Genomic DNA, 24,530 nt, shown 5'->3' with positions numbered 1-24,530 from the left:
ATCACACCCACATTCTATTTATACCCAAAATCCCAATTAGGGTTCATACAATGTTTTTCCCCAAATCCCCAAATCAGCAGAAATTAGGGTTACTGATTTACCTAATTTGATGGGATGATTCGTTCCCATGTCTTCGACCCATACTTCCTCTGCTCTTCCTTCTCCATCTCCTGTTCCAACTGCTCCTCTAGCTCGATCTATTTTATCAATTTCTCTTCTTTCCTGTCTCTGAAATCCTAGGAGAGAAATTGGTATGATAGCTGTCTAGAAAGAAGGGGGAAATAGGTAGGCATTAGTAGGTGATAGCCATGATGGCTTTTGGTGGTGGTTGGCGACGAAGAGATGGTGGTTGTGGTGGTGGTTGAGAAGAGGCAGTGGAGTTGCATACGGAGAAGAAGATGGGTTCGATGGAGAATAGGAGAAGGGGTTGTTTGGTGCGGGGTATAGGTGTTTGGTACTCGAGTGTTGAGCGGGTGTAGAAAATGTTGATGAACAACAAGGATGAGACGTTGGATGCGAAGATGATGGATCGATCTAACGGCGAGACGGAGGCAGATCTTGAGCGACCGTTAGATTCTTGATACAACAATTCTGACGATCCAGATGAGAGTTAGGTGTTATGATGTTTGACAGGAGCTTCAGAGTTTGATGCACTGTGATAAAGCGACCATTGGATGCATCTGTGGATCCAATCTGACGGCGACGAGCTTAGGAAGGCTTTGGGCTTGGTCTTGGACTTAGGTTAGAGTTTGGGCTTAGACAATTCTGAGCCCACTTCTTCTTTAAGAACAAATTCTTCCTTCCAAGCCCATTTCTAGCCTTTGAGTCTTGTGCACAACATTCTTCGCGGCCTTCTTGCGGGATCCCTATCGACTTTCCACCACTTTTCTGCTCTTTTCGCTCCGCAATTCCATCCAAGCTTTATTTAGAACCTAAAAATGCAAAATTAATTAAGAAAAGTATTTATTCTTGAAAACAATGAAAATACAGAACATGGGTTAAAATGGAGAATTAGAGCACAAAAGATGAGTTAATTGCCAAGAAAAAGATATAGAAATATGCACTTTTTAGCACTCATCAGTAGATAGCTAAGGTATGGAGTAAAGGTTTTGTGGGTATACCTCCTGTAAGCCCTCCGGAGACAACACTCCGCCACTAGGGCCACCTAGGGGTTTAAAGGCTTATTGCATACGCTAAATGCAATCGACGATGCCTGCTACAATGAGTTAGGATTTTATTTTCTATTTGATTTGCTCGAGGACTAACAAATAATAAGTTTGGGGGTATTTGATAGGCACATTTTTGTGTCTTATACAATATCAATTATATATATTATTAGTGCTCGATTTTATATTTATTATGGCTTTTTATGTCCCTGTAGGTATTTTTGGAGAAATAAGCTTTTGCGGCGAAATTGGCTAAAAAAGTGGTTTTTGCGCTCGTGGGAGAAAATTACCATACGGACTCTCGCTTTGTATAAGGGGTAACCTAATTACTAAGGGGTGACCCATTTCCAGGCATCTGCTAAAGGGAGACCAGCACAGGATAGGGGGAGGTCACTTTCTTCTCAAATTCGAATGAAATTTTGGCGGGAAAAATATCCAGCAAAGAACCAATGGGTTGGATTTCGAAGGTGTTTTAGAGAGATTCAATCGCTGGAGAGATTCAATTGCTGAAATGTGCGCTGGAATCGATCAAATTGGGCTGGATAATCCAGAAAAAGGAAACAGAGTTTGAGTTTTGTACGGAAACTTTGTGGAATTATTTTAGGAATTTCAGGGAGACTAAAGGCGTGATATTGTTTCCTAAGGTGAGATTCTATCTAAGGAAGAGTTCCGGATGATTTGGAAGTCTTAGAAACGCGTAAGGAAGTTGGCAGAGAAGATTATTGCCGTGGCTTGCACGAAAAGAAAAAGAGAGAATTAATCGTTATTTTAAATTTCTGAGCAGTATAAAAAGGTGTGTTCGAGTCCCAGGGAAGGTTACGAAGTTATTGGAGCAGTCGCAGAGGAGTTTGTAGCACTACAGAGCTGAATTGATCAAGTTGCATGAAAACCCGAGTTTCTGCTGCTGCTTCTGAAGAACAAACGTTGCAAATAAGAACAACATCTCAAATTTGTAACGCTGCTACAGTAACTTCTTTGTAACAGTCAGTCCTTTGTTTTGCAACGCCATTACACCGTTGCAAACAATCAGTTTTATAGTTTTCCATTCTTTTAATCAACTTTTGGGCTAAGAACAAATATTTTGAGCAAGTGATTAATATGAGGAGCTAAACCCCATTGCTGAGGCGACGGAGGAAGCCATTTTTCCAAATATTATGTGGTAAATTCTATTTAATTTAATTTTTGTAATTCTTTTATGATTATTTGCACTGAACTGAAATTGAATTTATGATTCTGATTAAGTGGTTGTGTTCTCAATTTATGGGTCATGCTTAGGTTAAGTCTTTTGATGGTCCATGCTTTCGATTTACAGCTATTGTTTTGAGAATCTACTTGTCTAGGCGAATATTAGAATCACTTCAAACGTAAAGAGTTGCATAATTATTGAATAGATTACATCACATAAAAATTGGAGATTGGTGGAATCCTGAGTCTCAGTGCTTTTTATAATCTTGATAACAATTTCTTTTTAAGTTTTCTATTTTAATTTGAGTCTAAAATCGAGTCTACACAATCCGAGTTGAACGAACTTTACTACCACTTAAAAATTACGTCAATTGTCAATTGTTTTTCTCGACATAAGAGAACTTACGGAGCAATAACTAAATAACCAAACATGATGATTAATTTAGTTCAAAATGCTCAACATAAAGTACCTTACAGAACAACGAACAAAGCTAATAAAAAATAATCAACTTGGTTGTATCGTGCTCAACATAAGACACATTACAGAGCCTCACAGTAATACGTACGAATATGGATCAGGGATGATCAATACTGCGGAATACACAAGGATTCATTCTATCTTCAATCATTATTTGCATAACAACAATAATAGACATAATCCTTGAAAACAAAATATTTTAACCTATCTTCCGTCAATATAATTGACAATATATGCTTAACTTTTTTATTTATCAAAAGTCCATTCATCCTTTTTCCAGTACGTGAATACCGAACACGAACGACTTTACTTTTGACAAAGTATGGGACCTTCAAGTTCACGGACGCAAACATACATATCCCATAACAAGTTGCAATATCACAAATCATAAAGATTAATACTGCAAAAACATCATCCTCCAAATATTTTTAGAATTTTTAAACCAAAAACCTAAAAAATAATACAAGAAGATGAAAAATAATAGCTATGTGTAGTCACAATCATTGTTATTCAAGCACTAGTTATTCTCCTAATAAAAACAAGAAACAGGATTCTCATTCGAAGACTTACTAGGCATTGTAGATCTTTCTCAAAGCATCTACATAAAACTCCTTCTCATTATCGAAAAACCCATTGATTATGGGATCGTTCAATTCCTCTAGATCTTCAGAAATATCAGTTAACTCACTAAGTTCTCTTTTTAGATCACGCAGAGTATTCTTGGTTAGAGACAACCTTTGTTCATAGTGAGTTATTTCTTCCAAATATGAAATGATTTGAGATTTTAAATCATTTCGCTTGTTGATGAAAGCTTTCATCATGTCTCTAAAATGATTACTATGACACACAGAAAAGAGACGCTTAGAGGAAGAACCTTATCCAATGGTTGTTGACTTCTTCTTTATCATCCTCGAGGAAGTGATTCCTTTGCTCAGATGTACATTGAATGCTTTTACTGCATCTCTTTTGGACGTACCTTTAGTTACAGGAGCCATGAGAACGTGAAAGAAGGAAGGAGAAGGAAAACAACACCAGGAGATTTATAAGTGTCCAACCCTAGATATTCTTGACACGGTCTTCCAAACAGAAAGAAATACACAAATAAAAATGGAAACTTACGAACATTGACTTGAGCCACTTCTAGACACTTCTCATCTTTCCCAAGTTAAGGATAAGAAGGTAAAAGTCACCATTCAGTTGGTGATCGGACGGGCCGAATGCCCACTTCCCTTGTTTTTCCGTGGCTTGTCACTGGTGGCTGAGCTAACAAATTTCTTACTTCTTCTGGAATATTTACTCTGTTTGTCTTTATCCAGACTCACTCTTTGCATGTTCTTTTGAAGTTTGGTGACTCTATTGTCGCTTTTCTTGAATCTCCAACAGGTATCTTTAACATGTCTTGAGTGTCCACAGAAGTAGCAGATCAATGTGGATTTTTCGTCTACATGTAACTTCTCCTCTTTAACACAACGCTCAACCATTGTTTCCTGATTTGCAGAACCCATCACTTTTGCTGTTTTGCTATTGAACCCTAAACCATGATAGTTTCCAAAGGATCTTTGACCAAACAACATTGCTGCAACTTTGTCAGAGCTTCCAGACAGCCTTTGCAGGTCATCTCTGAGAGAATTAATCTCTTCTTCCTTTAGAGACATGGTTTTGACGAATTTAATATTAAGATGCTCTATCTCAATATTTTTCGTTTGGAGTGATGATTTAACATTCCTCAAGGAGGCTTTAAGACGAAGGTTCTCTTGAAGAATCTCTTTATTCAGGAGATCAACCAGCTCAGTGTCAAATTCAAGTTCTGAATCAGAATTTGAAGTTGAAAGAGAATTTGAAGTAAGGGCAGTAAATCCATTGCCCCACTTAGACTCAACTGAGTTATATTGAGAAGTATTGTCTTCTGTTGAATCAGCAACCAGAGAAGATGAAGAACCTTCAAATCTATTCTTCCTTTTTTATTAAACTCTTGACCTTATTGACTATTAGTGAATGATCACATTCATCAGCCCAGGATAGGTGAGAGGAAGACATCTCAGTTTTGTTCAAAGCGTTGAATGCGAACGTTCTCCCTATCTCTTGATCAAGAATTCTTAACTTTCCAATAAGTGTCGTCCTGGAAAGTGTATCAGGGTTATTTCCCTCAACGATGGCATGCTTCTTAGACTCGTATGTAGATGGCAGCGACCTGAGAATTTTCATCACAATGTCCTTTTCAGGAATAGTCTTACCCAATGCAAAAGATGCATTAACAATTTCAGACACTCTGTGATTGAACTCATCAATTGTATTCTCATCTGCCATACGAAGGTTCTCCCAATCAGAATTAAGGTTTTGAAGCCTAACTTCCTTTTCACTGAAGTTACCTTTGAATACGGTTTCTAAGATATCCCACGTATATTTAGACCGAGTGCAATTAGATACATGGTGCTGAAGATTTGGGGTACTGGCATGTATGATAGCATTCAAACCGTCGGAGTTTTGCTTTGCAACATTTATCTCAGCAGGGGTGTATTCACCAATAGGTTTGGGAACATTTACATCTCCAACTCCCACAACGGGAGCATCATAGCCATTAACAACATATACCCATGATTGAAAATCACGTGCTTGAAGAAAAGATCGCATATAAATTTTTCACCATAAGTAATTAGATCCATCGAAGACTGGTGGTATGTTAATAGAGATAGCACCTCTGTCCATAGAGTCAGATCGCTACAAACACAGACTTTTAAGGTCTTAAACATGTTTGCCTGCTCTGACACCAATTGAAAAAGCGGGGGTCTAACAACACCACCCAATATTTCGCTTAACAATCTGTATGGACAAACTCGAATATACTTTTAAGATAATCAACAAGACTCAATTAATTAAAAGCATATCAACGAGTTTATATGTCTCTCTTGATTTGATTTCCTCAAACAGAAACTGCGTGTACTAATCAAATACAAGGAATAACTTGGATGGTACCAAAGACCAATATCCAAGTGTCAATCAATATCAATCAACAACCGTTAGGTCGGATTCTCCAATTGATTGATCTAACGCACAACCTGTATTATTTCAATTATAAAGATAAAACAATATAATGCGGAAATTGAAATAACACTGACACCAGAAATTTTGTTAACGAGGAAACCGCAAATGCAGAAAAACTCCGGGACCTAGTCCAGATTGAACACACACTGTATTAAGCCGCTGCAGACACTAGCCTACTCCAAGCTAACTTCGGATATGACTGTAGTTGAACCCCAATCAGTCTCCCACCGATCCAAGGTACAGTTGTACTCCCTACGCCTCTGATCCCAGCAGGATACTGCGCACTTGATTCCCTTAGCTGTTCTCACCCACAACTAAGAGTTGCTACAACCCAAAATCGTAGGCTTTGACAATAAACAAATATGTCTCACACAGACAAGTCTATAAAAGGATCAATCTTTCTCCCACAGAAAAACCTTAAAGTTTTTGTTCCATATTTTGATAATAATCAAGGTGAACATGAACCAATTGATAATCCAGTCTTATATTCCCGAAGAACGGCCTAGATTAATCAATCACCTCACAACAATCTTAATCGTATGGTAGCGAAACAAGATGTTGTGGAATCACAAACAATGAGACGAAGATGTTTGTGATTACTTTTTATATCTTGCCTATCGGAGATATCAAATATCAAGCCAATCAATCTGCTTGTACTCGTATGATAGAAGATGCAATATCAGATCACACAACTATGATAAAAGTAGTATCGGTCTGGATTCACAATCCCAATGAAGTCTTTAAGTCGTTAACCTGGTTTTAGAAGAAGAAAACCAAAGGTTAAAAGGAGAACCGACTCTAGTACGCAAACTAGTATCACACATAAGGTGTGGGGATTAGTTTTGCACAATACTAGATGTCTCCTTTATATAGTCTTTCAAATCAGGGTTTTTCCTTGGTAACAAAGCAATCAATATTCACCGTTAGATGAAAACCTGATTTAGATTCAAGCTAATATTTCTCAACCGTTAGATCGAAAACGTAGCTTGTTATACACAAATGAACTGCACGCTTCTAGGTTTATTAACCGTACCCAAACGTGTACATTGTTGGTTCAACAATAGTTAACCAAAAAGTTAGCCATATGAACATTTCATATCAACCATGTTCTTCTTCACCATAACTAGTTCAAATGACTCAAATGAACTAGTTAGAGAGTTGTTCAATTGCAAGGAAATCTTATGTAACTACACAAGACACAATTGAAGAAAAGATGATTTGATTCACTTGAATCGGTTCATGAACTTTTATAGCCACGGTTTGCAAACTGTATTCCTTAGTCTTTTTAAAGTTTAAGTTCAGAAATCATCTTCAGATTTATAACCTTCTTAAGTTCGCACACTAGGTTCGCGGACTTAAGCAACCGGCAGAGTTTACAAACTCCAGCAGAAAATCTCAGCAAGAGACCTTCCGCCGGTTCGCGGACTGGGTTCGCGGTCTTAGCTCACGCAAGTAGTTTGTCAACTCCGGCAGAAATTCTCGGGTTTGAGAACTTCGGCAGTTCGCGGACTGAGTTCGCGGACTTGGCAACAAGCCATTCTTCCGGTTTCTCTTGATCAACAAAGTTCGTAAACTTTGGTTCAAGGAATATGACTTATACATAAATTTGTTTCCACAACAATGCTTATGTCCATCATTGGTTATGTAATCTAAACTCTTATTCCAATCATTGAAACATTCTTAGAGGACGTTATATAGTTGTTACACCATTTCTCGTCAAAGCAATTTTCAAGATGATTGAAACATATCATGACTTTCGTCACTAGGTAAAGATAAACTTGGTCTAAGCGAAAAGCTTACCAACACATATTTCGAGATATAGATAGGTGAGGTATACTCGGTTCGAAATACCAAATGTGTATAATCTAAGTCTATATATATAACATACGACTTTTTGTCTCAAGAAGTAGGAGATAGAGTAGATAGACTTTTGAGTGACAGATAAGTTCAAGTCTTCACATACCTTTTTGTCGAGAAGTTCCACCGGTTCCTTGAGTAGTTCTTCTACTTGTATGATGAATCTCCATGAAGTCCTTGAACTCAACTACACTTTTTATCCTAGTCCGAGACTTATCTATACTAGACTAGAAATCAAGACTTATAGTTTTGATCACTAACATTGACAAACATGCTTGAGATAGCAACGCATGCGAGTTCGACCGAGCAATGCTCTAACAGAGACTCCTCAACCGAGCAAACTGCCTAACCTCAAACAGATGCACTGAACGGGACTATTTTGAGCTCGAGAGACCAATCTGTAAGACTCCGGCCTAAACCAAGACAATGGTCGTCCCAGAGTCAATTTGGTCACAAAGAGGGAAGAGGGACAATCTGTAGGAGGTAAGTTGAGAAGTGTGTGAGATCAACGGTGTTCAAGGATTGTGAATGTGTTGTAGGACACTGCAAATGAACTGCTGGGTTCGAATAAGTTTGAATTCTGCTTAATTAAGAGAGATTGTTGCTCACACGATGATTCTTGGTTAGACGATAAATGTTGTCTATCTTGTTTCATTCGTGGATTCAGAGACTTATTTATATTGTAAGAATGTAGACACATTGATCCCCAGTAAGTGTGATGGTTGTTCGAGTGAAAGAGTGGGAAGTGGAAATCGTGGTTAAACCATATCCAGGTTGTGTGGAGAGTTGGTTGATTCTCCACCCACTACTTTGCTAGCTCCCTCAACTGCTTGCACGACTTACTCACACTTCTCGTCGTGGATGAACACACGTGCCGTAAGCCGCCAGACCAAAACCCTAATTAATATCCCCCCATGTGACATGATTGATGTCTCATGATTTATGGAGTCTACAGGGAAGACGTGTATTTAATTAGTCAATTGTTGACTTGATTAGACGATGAGTCTAAGTATTGTTCAGTCGAGCATGGTTGCCGAATGCTCTATGATTCACGAATTGAACATGTCTGCTGGGACGTATAGTTCTCGAATAAATGTTGATAATTGAATCAACATGATGAATATTGCTCGTCTGAGCAAATATTGCTCATTTGATAAATTACTAAATATTGATAGTTGAATCAATATTCCTTGTCTGAGCAAATATTGCTCGTCTGAGCAAATATTGCTTGTTTGATGAATTACTGAATATTGATAGTTAAATCAATATTCCTCGTCTGAGAAAATATTGCTCGTTTGATGAATTATTGGTAGCATGACCAAATAAAATATCAATTAAAATATTGGTATCTGGACCTAATATTATACAATTAACTAAGATGTTAATTGTTGGATTATTCATAAAGTTATTAGTGTTTAAACATGCTTAGAATTATGATTTGCACAGCGTTCAGTTCGAAACCCTAATTTTGATCAATTGCTGATCAATTGATGATTCGCGGAAAATTAATCACTGAGTGAAGGAGGGACCGACTACACGAGATGATGGCCGACCATGTAGCTCCCAGGTGCTCGAGTGAGCATGCACCAAAGTGCTTTGTTGACCAGTAGGTGAAAGGATGATTAAATGCTGGTTTAATCATTTATTAAAATAGTGCACATCGAAGCGTTAGGTAATATAACCTAATTATGGAGAGATGAGGGACCGTCCAAGGGGTGTGAAACCGGCCCTTGGTGGTCGTGGGACCAGCTGGTGGTCGATTGAGCAAATTCTAAGTTGGACGGAAATAGTTAGAACCCAATATGAACTGTTGAAAGCTAATTAGGTCAAAATTGTGAAAGAGTGTGGGACCGGCTCCTTGCAAGCCTAAGGGCTGACCTTGGTCGGTCAAGGTGGCACGCCCGTGTCACCATATTTACCGTGTCTCAGTCTTGAGAATTTTGGTATTTTCTGGTGCGCATTTGAGCAATATTTTGGATTTTCAGAAGAGTTTGATCTTGACTGAAACTCTCGATTTTGCTCGAATGAGCAAGTAGAGCTTTGCTCGTGCGACCAATATTTTGAGAATATTAAAATAATAATATTTTAATACTTGCCGTGAGTAGCCTAGTCGGTCATGTGACTATTTACTTTTTGGCTTTTGATGGTTTGAGCAATATATGAGAAAATATGCAAAACTAGGGATTTTTGCTCAAACGAATGAGTTTCCTGAGATGAAGGAAATAATAATAAGAATGAAATATGGGATAACAGGGTGTGGGACTGGCCACAGCTAGGGCATGGCCGGCCGTCTAGGTGGCCCGGTCCCGTGACTCCTTCCCTATTTTTTATTATTTTCTTATCGTTTGAACGAAAATATGGAGAAACTAAGAGTTTTGCTCAAACAAGGAAATTTGCTCGAATGAATGAGTTTTTATGAGATTAGGAAAAATAATAAAATAATGGTAAAATAATGGGAGATGCATGGGGCCGGCCACGACCGGCAGGCTGGTGGGCCTGTCCCCTAGGCGCCTCTTTATTATTTTATTAATATTATTTTCTCCCCTATTTTGCATAGGTTTCCTCGTTCGTCCATATTTTTGAATGCTCGTTCGTGCGTTCGCGTGCTCGTTTATGCATTATTGCTAAGTAAACTCGCACCATTTCCTCGGGGCTTACTCGGCAGTGGCCCAGATGCCCGATCAGTGAATATTTGTTACCAATTCACGGAATTCAGCTGAGAATTAGTCATGAAACAGAGTAATAAAATAAAATGATTATCTATTACTAATCGATAAAATCCAACTGAGGATCAGCCATGGAACAGAGTAATGAGATGATGTGATTATGTATTACTAATCCATGAAATCCAGCTGAGGATCAGTCATGGAACAGAGTAATGAGATAAATATATTATATTCTACGAATTCAATTGATGAATGACATGCTAGAATTAACCTATTTGCAGAATCGAGATATGAGATAATTGAAGCATTATACTCGTTCTGAGGGGGTGTATAGTCAGGGAACAACGAGCAGCGTGACGTCCTGAAGGCGTTAGGCTCTATACTAGCATGCGATATGTCTAGGAGCCTCCCAATCATTTTGATTCTATGTAGAGGTGATGATGAAATGTGTGAAGCATCGAAAGCTCAACTGAGAGGCTTTTCGAGAAACATAATCATCATAGCTCTGAGAGGAAGTTCGCTCAGTCAGAGATCGTGAAATGGTTCACGGATCATAAAATATAAATTGTCACATACATTCACGAACCTGAGCCAAAAACATGCAGTATCATGATTTTACGATTTTAGCCTTTGTCAAAAATCCACCATAAACAGTTGTGAAATTCAGAGAATAATAACAAAAATAAGTGTTGTAAAAGGCATGACAGAAAGCCAGATCCAAGCCGAGCCGAGTTGTTCGGGCCGATCAGAGCCTAAGCCAAGCGAAGCAGCTGGTTCATCCGATGGTTCAACCCCGGTCCAAGCTGGTCACCCCGTTCGGTTCAGAACTAACCACTCCAGCAGCTGGTCCAACTCGGTTCAGACCACTCGAGCCGAACCAACTGCCACATCATCAAGACACGTCATCTTCCATCTCAGCAAACAGAGGGCATCCAGTTGCCGACAAGTCAGCGACAAAGGTGTCACATCAGCGATCGTTAACGTTGCCACGTCATCACCCTCGCTGAGATGTCAACTGTTGGATATGAATTACCACGTTAGCACGTTCGGTGCCACATCAACACTAATATCCAGTCAGCAACACCACGTCAGTGTATTCTGCGCTGTCATCACGACCACTTCAACAGATGCATGCGTGCTTCGTGAAATACTTGTTTCTTCAATAACTTTTTTGTATTGAGTCCAATTTGAGTGATTTTTGGCTCGTTTGAAACGTCTTTAAGTTCCCTACAACATGAAAGCAAACATTCATGTGTTCGAGAAACTTGTATATGTACTTCAGGAAGAAACATGATCGTGGATAGAAACATGATCGAGTTCAAATTTCGTTGGAGTTGTTGCTTGAGGTTCGTCAGCAACATGATTCATTGAAGGCATTGCAGATGAAAATCGCTTAGACCTTTCATTATTTAGCATTGCATCACATCGCAAGCACCTAAAGCCCCATCTTGCATGTGAGCACTTGAGTCTTGCTTTTATCGAAAGCATAAAACCTCGCTTTGCATGTGAGTATACAGACTTACACCAATGTAAGCTTCTCGACCACGAGGACAATTCCAGATGTTGGTCTAAAGACTCGTATTCAACACAAGCAACAGTCAGCATGCCCAAGCAGCGAGCGCTACATCCTTGTTGCGTTGCGAGCAAAAAGCCTTGCCACAGTTGCAAGCACACTACATTCCACTCAAGAGTCGACTAGCTCTCGAGCATCATAAATCCACCACGTGGCAAAAAGGTCTCGCTTAACACGTGAGCAAAATTTCATTGCAGGTTATCACAATTTGGGGTGTCTTTGTAACATTTCTGCACACAATGGGGCGAGCTACTTTTTACTACAACAATGACAACTCACGGTTGGGGGAGAGTTATTTCATCGACAATCGACGCAAAAGGAAAAACAAATTTTTTAACCCCCAACAAGTTGGAGGTTAAGAGGGGGCGATGTTTGTACCATCTATAAAATAGACGGAGAACCCCGCTAATCAAGCCCGTGAAAGAAGATTCCAGAAGTTTTCCCAAAAATCTTGTTTCCCAAGTTGCTTGCACAACAAGTTTACATCAGAATTACGGTATACATAAACTATATAAATACATGTATCATAAACCCTAAGAAGATATGGAATTCTAGGTTAGCCAACCATGCGAGTATTATTGTAATTTTCATATCAATACAATATCTCTCCTACGGGATTCCTCTGTGGATGTAGGTACAATATTCCGAACCACGTTAAATTCTTTGTCTCCTCTATTTATTGTTTATACGTTTTTCTAACCCTAATTTCGCATCATCATCATCAATCAATTGTGGTTAGTGCCCTAGGTTTTAAAAAGCGAAAGCGCGGGGCGAAGCGCTCTCATAGCAAAGCATAAAGCGCTGCGAAAGCGAGCTTTTTAAAATATATAATAATATATATAAATAAGAAGTTTGTCAACCTAATTAAAGAAAACTACGAAGTTCAGACATGATAAAAGGAACAATTAAACTAACTAAGCATATGACATATTGATACTGCTAACTGCTTATTCTGTCCAAGAGCTATTTGGATAAACTAGCCACGAATGTCAACATCATTCATATCATCATGTAGACAGTCATCGTCATCATGATCATCAGTATTTAGTTAGAAAACGTGAAACAAGTCCTACTGGGCTTCAAAATCCACCTTTTTATATTCTAATGTAAACCAATTCGCAAAGCGACGCTCTGGAAGCGCCTAGTACCTGAAGCGCAAAAAAGCACGTCCCAAAAGAGTCTTTTTAAATCATAATAGTGCCTAAAAGTAATTTTGGGTATAAACATCTATATTAGATGTTTTTATGCCACTAGATGTTTTTATGCCACCAATTTATCCGTTTGATTAAACAATAAACAATCATAAATCCGTTTGAACTCATGAGTCCGTGACTCTCATCAGCAACAAACAAAGGTTTCTCCACCGATCTTCTTCCCTCTCTGCTGAAAATTTCTCACACATATCATACCTAATATTGTATATCAACACAAATGGCACCAGTTCAACAATTATCTAAGGAGCATCCAGTTAGTATATATATTGTTCTTTAAATAACTTAGTTAATCTTTATTCGTTTTCTGTTTCGTTTATTTGTGGGTGTGTCAGCTATGCGACACAAGCGGTTATACCGCAAAGACATGTCCATATGTGTACACAAAATGTACTGAAATTGGATGCAATGGTATTAGATTGATCATTACGAGTGCAGAGAGGCCAACTATGTGGAAAATTATGCTGAAGTGCCAATTCACCAACTCTCCAGGTTTCATTTGGCTCGATGACACCAAGGAAGCTGTATCAGACACATGTGATCTCTGCTACACAGACGGACACCAAAGTAGGAGCTGTATTTGGTCAAATTTACCATGTCCTATAGAAAAATGCAGTGGTAGAAGGGTTCTCAGAGTATCCCAGACTAAAGAAAACCCAAGATGTGTCAGCTGCTATATATGTTCATTTTGTTGGCTAGAGGATTTAATGGCGCAACACGAGGCTACTAGAATTTGTGATTCCATCACGAATTCATCACCTAGTAGCAGTGGGAAGAACATAGATGTAAAAGATATATGCACTGATTTTAAGACCAAGGTAAATGTTTCAAAGTGTCTGGCTTGTGATGGTATCGATCATTGGGCTCATGCATGCCCTTGGAAACGAATGAGATAAATTGGTGATGGTTGCGAGAACATAATGAAACTTGCCAAAGCAGTAAGAAACACACTCTCAATGAGCCATTCTTGAACTGTCAGCTGCGTGGAGTCTGGGACTCTGGGCAATGTTACGTGACATAAAACATAACTAGATCTCGAAACACTGTTTTCTACTCTTCCCCCGGCTACTATATAATCTATGTACTACTACTTTCTATTGTTGTATCATTGATGTATCCCTTTTTATGAAGATCGAACCACGAGAGATCATCATGAAATCTCGTCTGATACCATAGTTACACTAAAGAAATCTTTAACTTTTCATCAACGGAGTGAAAAAAATACAGAGGAAATAACCGTACAAGGTATTATTACTGTATTATTACACTGAGACAGATTCAGTATTTTACAGAGTGTGCTTGGATGATCATCACGTGTAATAATCCTAGAGTAACAAAAACTGAAAATACAGTTGGTTACATCTGTAACTGACAATGACACAGAGTGTACACTGAGTGTTAACGAATCATCACGGGATCCGAATTTCACAGATGTATTGACCTGAGTTCACTGTATACCTACCACCACCCTAAGAGGAACTTTGAGCGTAAAAGGATATTTCAACTTCACTTCAACACGACTACAACTGATCCTCATGCGCACATGTAGGGTATCTGATGTATCAATCAAGCTCCTTCATGATCCAAGCTGGAAAGAGTGGGAGTTCAGTAAGAGGAGCTAAGTTAAACTCTATATAGTGGCAAAGAAACCCACGGAGTTAAAATGTTCTACGAGAAATTCATATCATTTTTTCAGAAACAGTGAGACACTGTATCGAACAACCGACAAGGCAACCTTAGGTTTAGCATAACGAAAAGCATGTCACTATTATACTTTAACACACTCACTATTTTAGCTGAGATCCTGAGATGGATCACGCCCTGAAGTGAAATTGTGCAATCACTATCCATCATCCTAAACATGTTAAAACTCAAAAACTATGCATGTAACTTGAGCATACCTTGAACAGAAGATCATGGGCAATGTCTTCCCAAGGCAAAGATATAGACATTAAGCAGCATTTGAGGGGTAATGCTACTCCATTAGCTTTCCCCGTGGAAGATGCAGTAGCATATGCATGCTTTGCTGCCACTGATGCAGCTGATGCTGCCTTACGAACTATCGTGCCCACACCTATCCCAAATCCGGTCTTTGATGTTTGAAGTGGCGAAGGAGGGTCTGGTGTCTGGTGGCTTTGATCTACATTCGAGTAGAGTAGTAATAAGCTACTTACATAGACGACCCATAAAGATTTGCACAAAAACAGTCACCATTTTCAGGTTTACAATGTTTAAGGTAATGCACGAGGGTAATAATCTGGAGATACTTCAAGGATCTTAACATGTTAACATCCTAACAAGTGTGTCTAGCATGTCTTAGCCCCTAGGGTTTTGTCAAATTTAAGTTCAATCTCCCATACATTGCCTTAGTTATAATGCCTATAGCAACATGCGCCTTAAACTACATTAAGATGCAGATTTAAGTTTTTTTTACCAGCAACACCAGAAACAGCTACTTCAACTTCCCCACGCCCACCTGGACCCGTCATGTAAAGTCTGTCCGTTTTGGAAGGAAAATGGGGGAGCGAAAAAAGGCTTCCAAAGCGAAACTTCCCAGCTGAAAATTGGAAAGAAAAAATAAAGATGAAGAGAGGAAGTAATACATAAAGGTAGCATTTGCTGGCACAAATATTGCTCGATAACTCGATGACAATGATGAAACAGCAAATTTAGACGACTTAACATTGGAAAACATATTAAAACCATAGACGTCATTTACTATGACAAAGTTTTATGGAGAACTCACGTGTGTTCAAAGTCAAGTTAATAATGGTACAGCGCGATCGCAAATAAAAATAATAGAAGTAAAATAAACAACAAAAGAGTATATAAATTAAATTGCTGGAAAATTACCGTCATATGCTTCTCTAACCATTTCATAGCTGACAAACCCTGAAAAAAGAGTCACCTGCAATGAAAATAACTTTGTGAAAATCTTACATCTAGCCGGTGCACAATATTCAGACACACAGTCTTACCCGTCAAAATAAAACTGTAATAGAAGAACAAGTAGGAAACTATTAGAAATTTGCATTCATTGACAATAAGGAGAAGGCCAAGTAAACAAAGCCAATATAATACTTAAATTTGTCAACAAGAGGTGGCTAAATATAACATTATAGTATCATTTTCTCTGTTTCCACACGACACAGAAACTTTCCTTTTTGTAATCAAACCTCTTGCGGTATAATCAAGAAAAAAAGCATTCTGGTAGTTAGAACAGACAAAGAACCATTACTTGGTTCATATTGACCAGGACAAGGTCTAGAACATAGTTCCTGATAGTGATCTGGTGGATTTAAGAGGAAGGAGTAACAACAGGTGAGCATGCTATTCCATCAAACAAGTTGAATATCAGATTCACAAACACGGGCTTGTCAAATGAGTATTCTCAGCACAAGCCATGTTAGGTGAGTACAAATACATTATATTACAAGAATGAAATAAGCTGGAGATCTTTACATCTCCTTAATGCAATATGTGCATTAAAGCAAATACGAGAAACAGTTCCAACCTTAGAATTCTTGCTCCTCCCAGATTCAATATCAACTCTAAGGCTTGAGATCTTACTAGAGCTACAATCATGCACGGCTTGTTCAGTTGGAAATGCTGCTCCATCATGTCCATTCAGAAGTACGCAGTAGCAATGGTCTGTTTCTGTCAAAACCTGCAGCCAGAACAGATCCCATGAGACAAGAAAAAAAAAATCTATAATGCATGGCCTGGGAATATAGAACATACTAATAGTATTACTATATGTGTTAGGTCTGAACAGTTTGACCTGCACGACCTAGCTGTGCATTTTATAATTTTGTAATACTGCATTCAGTAAGGCCTTACCACTGCATCAAAAGTGGAATCAAAGTCATCGACAGCAAAACAAATATCTGGATATGCCGGAACTGTTTCGTCCTCCTGATAGAATGCATGACATTTTGATTTAGTAAAATCAGGACATGAAAAAAATAGATGCATTGACAGCAGAAGCACTTGCCTTTCTTGAGTCCAAATGAAAATTGACACGACTAGGTGACGCATAGACAGTTTTAACAACCTGCAAGATGTGCACCATTTCATATTCAGCATATAGTAAAAATTGATCCATATTCACAGAATGTATCAGAAGTCGAATGTAAAAGTTTATGGTTTGATATTTAAAGTCCATGAATTATGCTTAGCTTTAAACTTTAGACTTAAATTACAATACAATTAAAGGATAAGAATTAGCAAATACTGCTTGCTATCTCTCTTGGAAAGTTTTTGTCGTTATTTGCAAGAATGACATGTAAATGCATCCATGCCATCTCATCTAGCATTATATGACTATTCTTCATTAATAGTAAGTCGGAGGCGGAACCCTAGATATGATACACGCATAGATCGTGTAGGGCTAAGAGGCCATGACCATTTTGTGAGGACTAAGAGTTCATTTAGGAAGATATCAAATGAAAGTTCTATCTAATCAGCTACGAGGTAAGGGAAGCCATGGGATTGGAAAGAGAGATATCATAAAGGGCCATGAGTCCACAACCTTCCTGAGTGGATTAAAGAGTTCTTTAAGAACATATCATCAGTTAAAGATTCTACCCTATCTGCTACGAGACAAGGGAAGCCCTGGGATCAGAAACAGATATATCAGATGAAAATTATATCTAGTCTGCTACGAAGTGTAGGGAACTTTGTGCCAGGAAAGAGAGATATTATAGAGATGCTTGATGTCATATGGGAGGATGGCAGTGATGAAGTAAGTCACGAAGCATACTGTTTCAGGAACAACTTGTCTTTAAGAGCATCAGTGAGACAATTTTCACACATGAGGGTAGATAGAAATGCCTGATGGTCCAAAACCCTTTTTCTCATTGAATTTTGAATACATATTTCTTCATTGATGATGATGTTTCTACAGATCCTCCACAGTCGTAATTTATGTTCTATAAAAAGATATAAACAAAGTACGAGTCTATCAACATGTCATTTCATATTATAAGAATTTGTTCCACATGAGATTTTCAAGTTCATGGAGTTCTACATGTTACTGCTATTGATATTGTGCTTTCTTTATAAAGTTTAAGTATTTACTCTAGGGCAGATTGACCAGAAAACAACAAAACCAGTTTCTCTCTGATAGTCTAGGATCTGTACTGACCAAAAATGATATCTAGATACCTAGTTGTAAAAGAAAATGATGTGTAAGTTCCCCCAAATGGTTTGCAGAATACGTACCTTGTACACAGGAGATAATGGGGTGTCTCTTCTGTTTTGATGATTTTGAAGATCTTGAATACTGAAAGACAACAATTATATTTCATGACGGCGGAATGAACCTATAGAAGGAAATATTTCATGACGAATTATTCCAATTGAATGAAACAAGTTGTGGTAGAAATGAGCCGAATGTTAAAACTAACTTCTTTATACAAACTCAACGAGGGATAAAGGTTCATGTGGCCGGTTAGTGAATTCAGTCTGTGAAATTTTGGATGCACAAGGAAAATGTGGTTCATGATAGATAGAGACATTCAAAGCATAGATTGATACATAAGGAAGATTACCTGCATATTGCAACTATTACTGTGAATGAAGTGTGCGCAATTAAGTTCAAGTAAAAAGAGCGCCTCCAATCCACCTCATCTGGATTTTCAATTACTTTGTCCAACTAAATAACAAGACACTAAAGAAAGTTACCTTACTAGTAACTGTATAATAACAGATTAACAGTCAGTCAAATAAATCTATTTTCTAGATAGGATGCACAAAGATTGGAAACGTAGACGATAACTAGCCTGTAGTATCCAACAGATTTTTGTACCTCACAATTGTTAAGGGATGGCAAAATTTACAAATATCTACAGTTTTATCAGATATCAAATGGAAGAGAACATGGCACCATTTTAATATGAATTTTTGCTGCTCAAGAAATCAAGTAACAATCTGAAAAAACTAAGCAAAATACCAAATATGCTAGACAATACCCTCATGATCACAACAGAGAAAATGGCACCTTCGAACTAACCTACTCAGTTAAATACTCATATGTTGCACACTAAAAAGTCCAAGCTTTGACAGGACGCAACACAGGCACGGTTAGGAAACTGGAAAGTGAAATGATGCTCATTTCCTTACCATGTGGAGAAATGATGAGCACTGAAATTTGTTTACATGTTGACTTTACCTTAGGTGCCCATCTGCGAACAAAGAAAGGAGGAGTTCCTTCGGCATTATTGTTGAATTTAGATCCACGCAAGCTCTGCCAAAAGAGACCATCTTTCAGAATTCTTGTTTAACTTGCACAATGCTAGAATAAGTAAAAGACAACAATAGAAAACATCTGGAAGCCATTTAAAGTGAAAATAATACCAATTTCTTCACAAAGAATATGAGATCATCATCTTGCCGCAGCCTTGATTCTACACCAGAACTAAAGTACTTATCCAGAAGATCATACCAAAATCTTGAATCTGCTTCAACATCCGAAGTGTCTTTCTCATCAACTATAGTTTGACCTAAAAACTTTGAATGCTCCCTCACCGTTTTCAACAGTTCATTCCTATTACAACAACAGCCAAAACTATAAAATTATGCTTCTTAAGCGAAGGAAGTAGATGAATTAACGCCTTAAACAGTCAAAACTACAAATTATGCTTCTTAAACTGCGATTATCAAACCATCCATGCTTGATTTGGGTAGTAAATGATCAGATAAATCCTTTTTTTTTGTTTTTTTTTTGTTTTTTTGTAGTTTCACAATCAATTTGAGATTATATAAATTTGATAATCTAATAGGTCTAGTATATTTATTCATGACATAGTTTACTTAATTCTACACCCAGAATTTCAAGACCCTAAAACCCAGATCCAAGATTATATAAGAAAAAAAAGAGTGTTACATATTCATACCTGGATTGACTTTTTCCACCATCTCCAACCATTGTTCTTTCTTTATTTTATCTGTGAGACTCAATCCGAAGTTTGAGTTTCTCGTATATCATTTTTGTAATTTTTCCTCTTAAGGATTCTGGGTTTTGTTTAAACTTTGAGAATATCGAGTTAAACCTTACAAATTTACAAATGTCGGATTATTACAGAGATTCGAGAGGTTGCCTGCTTCCCCAGGTACTGCAGATACCAAACGTATTAACCGAATGTCAGTCAATTCAATCACAGTCAACGACGATTGTTATTGAGTCCAGAGACTCCAGACGATCACTAGTCACAACTCAACTCACCGCTCCCATACTATTCCTTCACCATTAGGCCCGAATAAAACCTCGGGTAACTAGGGGATCCGAAAAATAATTGGGGGTTGCCACATTTAGTACCAAGTAAGTAAGGCCGATAAGATGTGTCTAAAGCCTACAAGAAGACTAAGTTATTATTTCCAGAAAGGTGCCAAGGTCAAAAAACATAACTAGCCGATTCAGAAAAGGATTCTCAACAGGTAGAATGAGTATGAAATCACATAAATTCTTAGAGTATGTTTTTCAACGCTCAGTTTGAGATCGGCTGAAATTATACTCATTCTATATGGAACAAACTTTGAAAGGGAGAGGGTATCAAGTACATCGCCATTTTTTTATTCGTGAACCTGTTATAGGCAATTACTTGTTATAATCGATAAGTATTGATCAACACTTGTACCTGATTGTAAAAAAAGTTATTCGGATGATATTAAAAAATCAATATCAAAGAACAACCTAGTATGTACTTGAACTGTACACGAACCGAATTCCAATAAGAGCAAGTCTTGTAATCTATATATTAAGATACGAATATCGTAAGATCAAGTCTTGAAGGTTCCATACAGTTTGAGCTTAAAAACTATCTAGGTTGTTCAATGTGCTACTTGTGGTTGTTCAACGTGCTACTTGTGATAATTATATTACAGAGACAAACGATATATTGCGGAGAAAAAATAATACAAGACACCAGAAGTTTTGTTAACGAGGAAAATATAATCTTGTAGAAAAACCCTGAGACCTAGTCCAGTTTGAATATCGTACTATTAACTCGTTACAAATACTAGACTACTATCAAACTTCATACTGGAATATAATTGAGACCGAGTTGACCCTCCGAGCAATTCAGTTGCAGTCGTGCTCCTTACATCTTTTGGAACTCGCAAGACCATACACATTTGATTCCCTTAGATGGCGTCCTTTACAATCCTGAGAGTTGCTTTATCCGCAATAAATACTTTTAACTATTCTGCCTCGGGAAAATAACCTATTGACTTCCTTTAGAAAGATATACAAACAAGGTAATGTATATCTCTATGATTATAAGGGATCTTCAAGAATAAACAATATATCAAGAAAACCTAAAAAGTTATGACAACACTCTCTTCAAAGGGTTATAGAGATGCCTAATCGATTCTACCTCACAAGATCAGTTTAGAACATATATGAAACTTGTGGAATTACCAAAGTCTGAGACGAAGAGAACTTTGTAACTTCTATCAGTCTTATTCCATGTATGATGATGGATGTATAGCAGAAGAAACAAACCTTAGAATAAACGAGAATTACGATGTTCAAGATAAGAGATATCAAGAACTAATAGGTAAAAAAAGATACTCAACCGGGCTTCGGTATTTCCTTAGTGAAGACTTCAAAAGTCGTAACCTAACACAGTTTGACGAGGAAACACGGGTCTTTGTGGGAGGACTCTATCCGCAACTAGGACATATAAGTGTCAGGATTGAGATTTAAGTTTGCAGAGAATCCTATATTTATAACGATAAACAAGGATAGGTAACTTACAATCAAAGTTAAATTCCTGAACTGGTTTCCATGTTTACGAGTTACTTTGACACCAAGTAATCTCAACTTCTCAATATAGATTGATCATGTAAGCATGTGAGAAGTTTGCCTTGAATTATAAAGAAGAATGTGCACCTGTGTATTTATCAACATAAGCTCTATGCACCAAAATGTTAGTTCAAGAACAATGGTTAAGTTGCCTGAGAACCATCAAACAATCACGAAATTCAGTAACTCTCATAGACAAAATCAGTTCGTGAACTGTCCAAAACATTTTATGAATAAATTTTCGTTTTGGAGTTTATGAATTTTTCATATCCATAAGTTCACGAACTGTCCAAATCATTCGTGTATTTAAGCTACAAAAAGTATCCGAGAATCTCTTAAAATCAACAAGTATGTACCGACCAAATCAGTTCGTGAACTTGAGGATTTAAAAGTATCCAGGATTATCTCAAATAGTTCGTGTACATGAATTTATAATAGATTTAATTCATCAAGTATATTACTTATAAGCGCCAAGTTCGTATACTCGTAAAATCAACCCGTGAACATGAATATATTATAATTTGATGTCTCATATAAATTTCTTATGCAATTACAATATGTTGATTAGTAAGTTGTTCTCAACCTATAGCGCGATAAGTTCTATTAGAACTTCCATCACTTGAAATATAATTCGATATTTTTCAAATACTAGCTTCAACTCAAAAATTATTTTTTGCAATATTTATCGTAATACTAGAGTCATAAGATATTTTCCCAGTAGATTGAATGGTAGAAAATATGAATTAATAGAATAGTCAGTCTTCACATACCTATGTTGATGAAATCCTCGTAGATGTCTCCGTTTTTATTCAGTCTTCAATCTTTAAGGTCTATTTATGAATTCTGATACTCAACTACCATGCTATATTCCAAGTTTGAGATTGTCCTTAGTAGACTATAAATCAAGATATATTTTTGATCAACTAAATTTGACAACAAGCCTGAAATACCAAAACTTGTGAGTTTGACCGAGCTCCAACAACCTTGATTTGAGATTGGGCGTGATTTCATACAAATCGAGTGTGAAACAAAACTTTTTTGACAACATTAAATCCAGAACCAGCTAGGGACTTCGTACAAAACCCGCCAATTTTTCTTGACGTATTAACAAAATACTCATTTTTTTAAATGTCATCAGTTAGCAGGTAATAATATTAATTTTTTTGAGGTAATAATATAGTTGATTGTTGATTATATAGTGTACCCCCACCCTTTTTAACTGCTCAAGTACCTCAATCGACAATGATAGAAAGTACTAGTTTGCTGATTAATAATATAATTGATTGCTCAACGAGTGGAGATTTCCATGGAGAACTCTTTTTCTGGATTTCATATTTGTTTATCAAATAACATAATTTTCTTAAAATCCTGAAGCCGCAAAATTCAATTTATACTTTTCTAATATTAAGAAAACTTATTATGATCCTCTAAAACCCTAAAATACAGTTAAGTAATCACCAATAGAAGACAACAACTTATTAAAATGTATCCCAGATACTTTTCTGAATCGGATGTCATTAGCGCTTAACAAACCAAGGTCTAATAGAAGGTAAATGCCATTGTTGTCATTTAGGAATCCATAATTGAATTACTTCAACTAAATTTAAATATTTTGAATAAGGAATCCGTTACTTGGAATTCATCTCTTAGAATTGAATTACATGTAAAGGAATTAATGGAATTTTGATTCTCCCAACCAAACAAGGTGTAACTAGGGTTGGACATTGGTTCAGGGGTAGGATTTGGCTTATTTCACTACCCTCCCGTCGATGACGGGTATAGAAATGTCACCAGTTGCATCCCCTAGTATGTCGATTGCCACCTGACTCATTATTTGGTCGAGTCGAGTATAGGCGGCTACAGGTCTAACCGTGTTCTTTTTTTCTTTTAAAATTTGGCATGATTGTATCTCTTTATTTGAACCTTCCACTACATGATAACAATTTTAGCATGTTCAATTTATTTGATAACACAATAAGATCTATATCCTAACATTCAAAGTTTAATAATAAATACAAGTTTTTAACAATGAAATTTAAAGGGTTCAAGAAAACAAAGGAAATCGAGTGTTGATGGTGCTCAAATAAGAATAAATAAAATAAATCAAATTGATGATGTTCATGAATCATGGAGGCATGGTTTATGCATAATCGAGTTGATGGCGTTCATGGTAGAATGAATCACATGCTTTGTTGTAGAATGTAAGAACTAAGAAGAAGTGATTCGATTAAAAGTGTCAAACTAGGGTTATATTTTCACTTATGTAAGGGTGGTTAGATGGCTATGATGAATAGTAAGCAAAGGGTATGCGTCTCCGAAGAACTAAGATATTTCTGGGCAGGTGCTGGTAGAGTAAGGTGGTTATAATCTCTTACCCTCACCCAATCTTCCGAATGACGGGTATCACACTGATGCATCCACAAATGCGATGAAAAATGGCGGGTAAGGGACGATAGTGGGCGGGCTTGTGTAACCTTAGGTGTGACTATTATCTAGTCGAACTAGCGATATCAACTAATATCAAACGTTAATTAATTAAAGACAAT

The 24,530-nt window shown here is 37.3% G+C and overlaps 1 protein-coding gene across 1 annotated transcript; it reads right to left on the bottom strand.

Moving 5' to 3' along the window:
- Positions 1-14,354: 14,354 nt before the first annotated feature.
- On the bottom strand, positions 14,355-20,294 carry LOC113356710. The gene is made up of 12 exons (XM_026599923.1): positions 20,075-20,294; positions 19,536-19,725; positions 19,351-19,425; positions 18,731-18,834; positions 18,402-18,462; positions 17,173-17,232; positions 17,019-17,093; positions 16,693-16,845; positions 16,032-16,086; positions 15,613-15,735; positions 15,080-15,318; positions 14,355-14,766 (listed from the first exon to the last, which is right to left on the bottom strand). The coding sequence occupies exons 1-12, from the start codon at positions 20,104-20,106 to the stop codon at positions 14,755-14,757; spliced, it is 1,179 nt and encodes a 392-aa protein (XP_026455708.1). The 5' UTR covers positions 20,107-20,294; the 3' UTR covers positions 14,355-14,754.
- Positions 20,295-24,530: the final 4,236 nt, after the last annotated feature.

The sequence above is a fragment of the Papaver somniferum genome, chromosome 3 (genome assembly GCF_003573695.1).
Source record: "Papaver somniferum cultivar HN1 chromosome 3, ASM357369v1, whole genome shotgun sequence".
Classification (NCBI taxonomy): Eukaryota; Viridiplantae; Streptophyta; class Magnoliopsida; order Ranunculales; family Papaveraceae; genus Papaver; species Papaver somniferum.
This window is presented reverse-complemented; position numbering and strand designations above follow the sequence as displayed.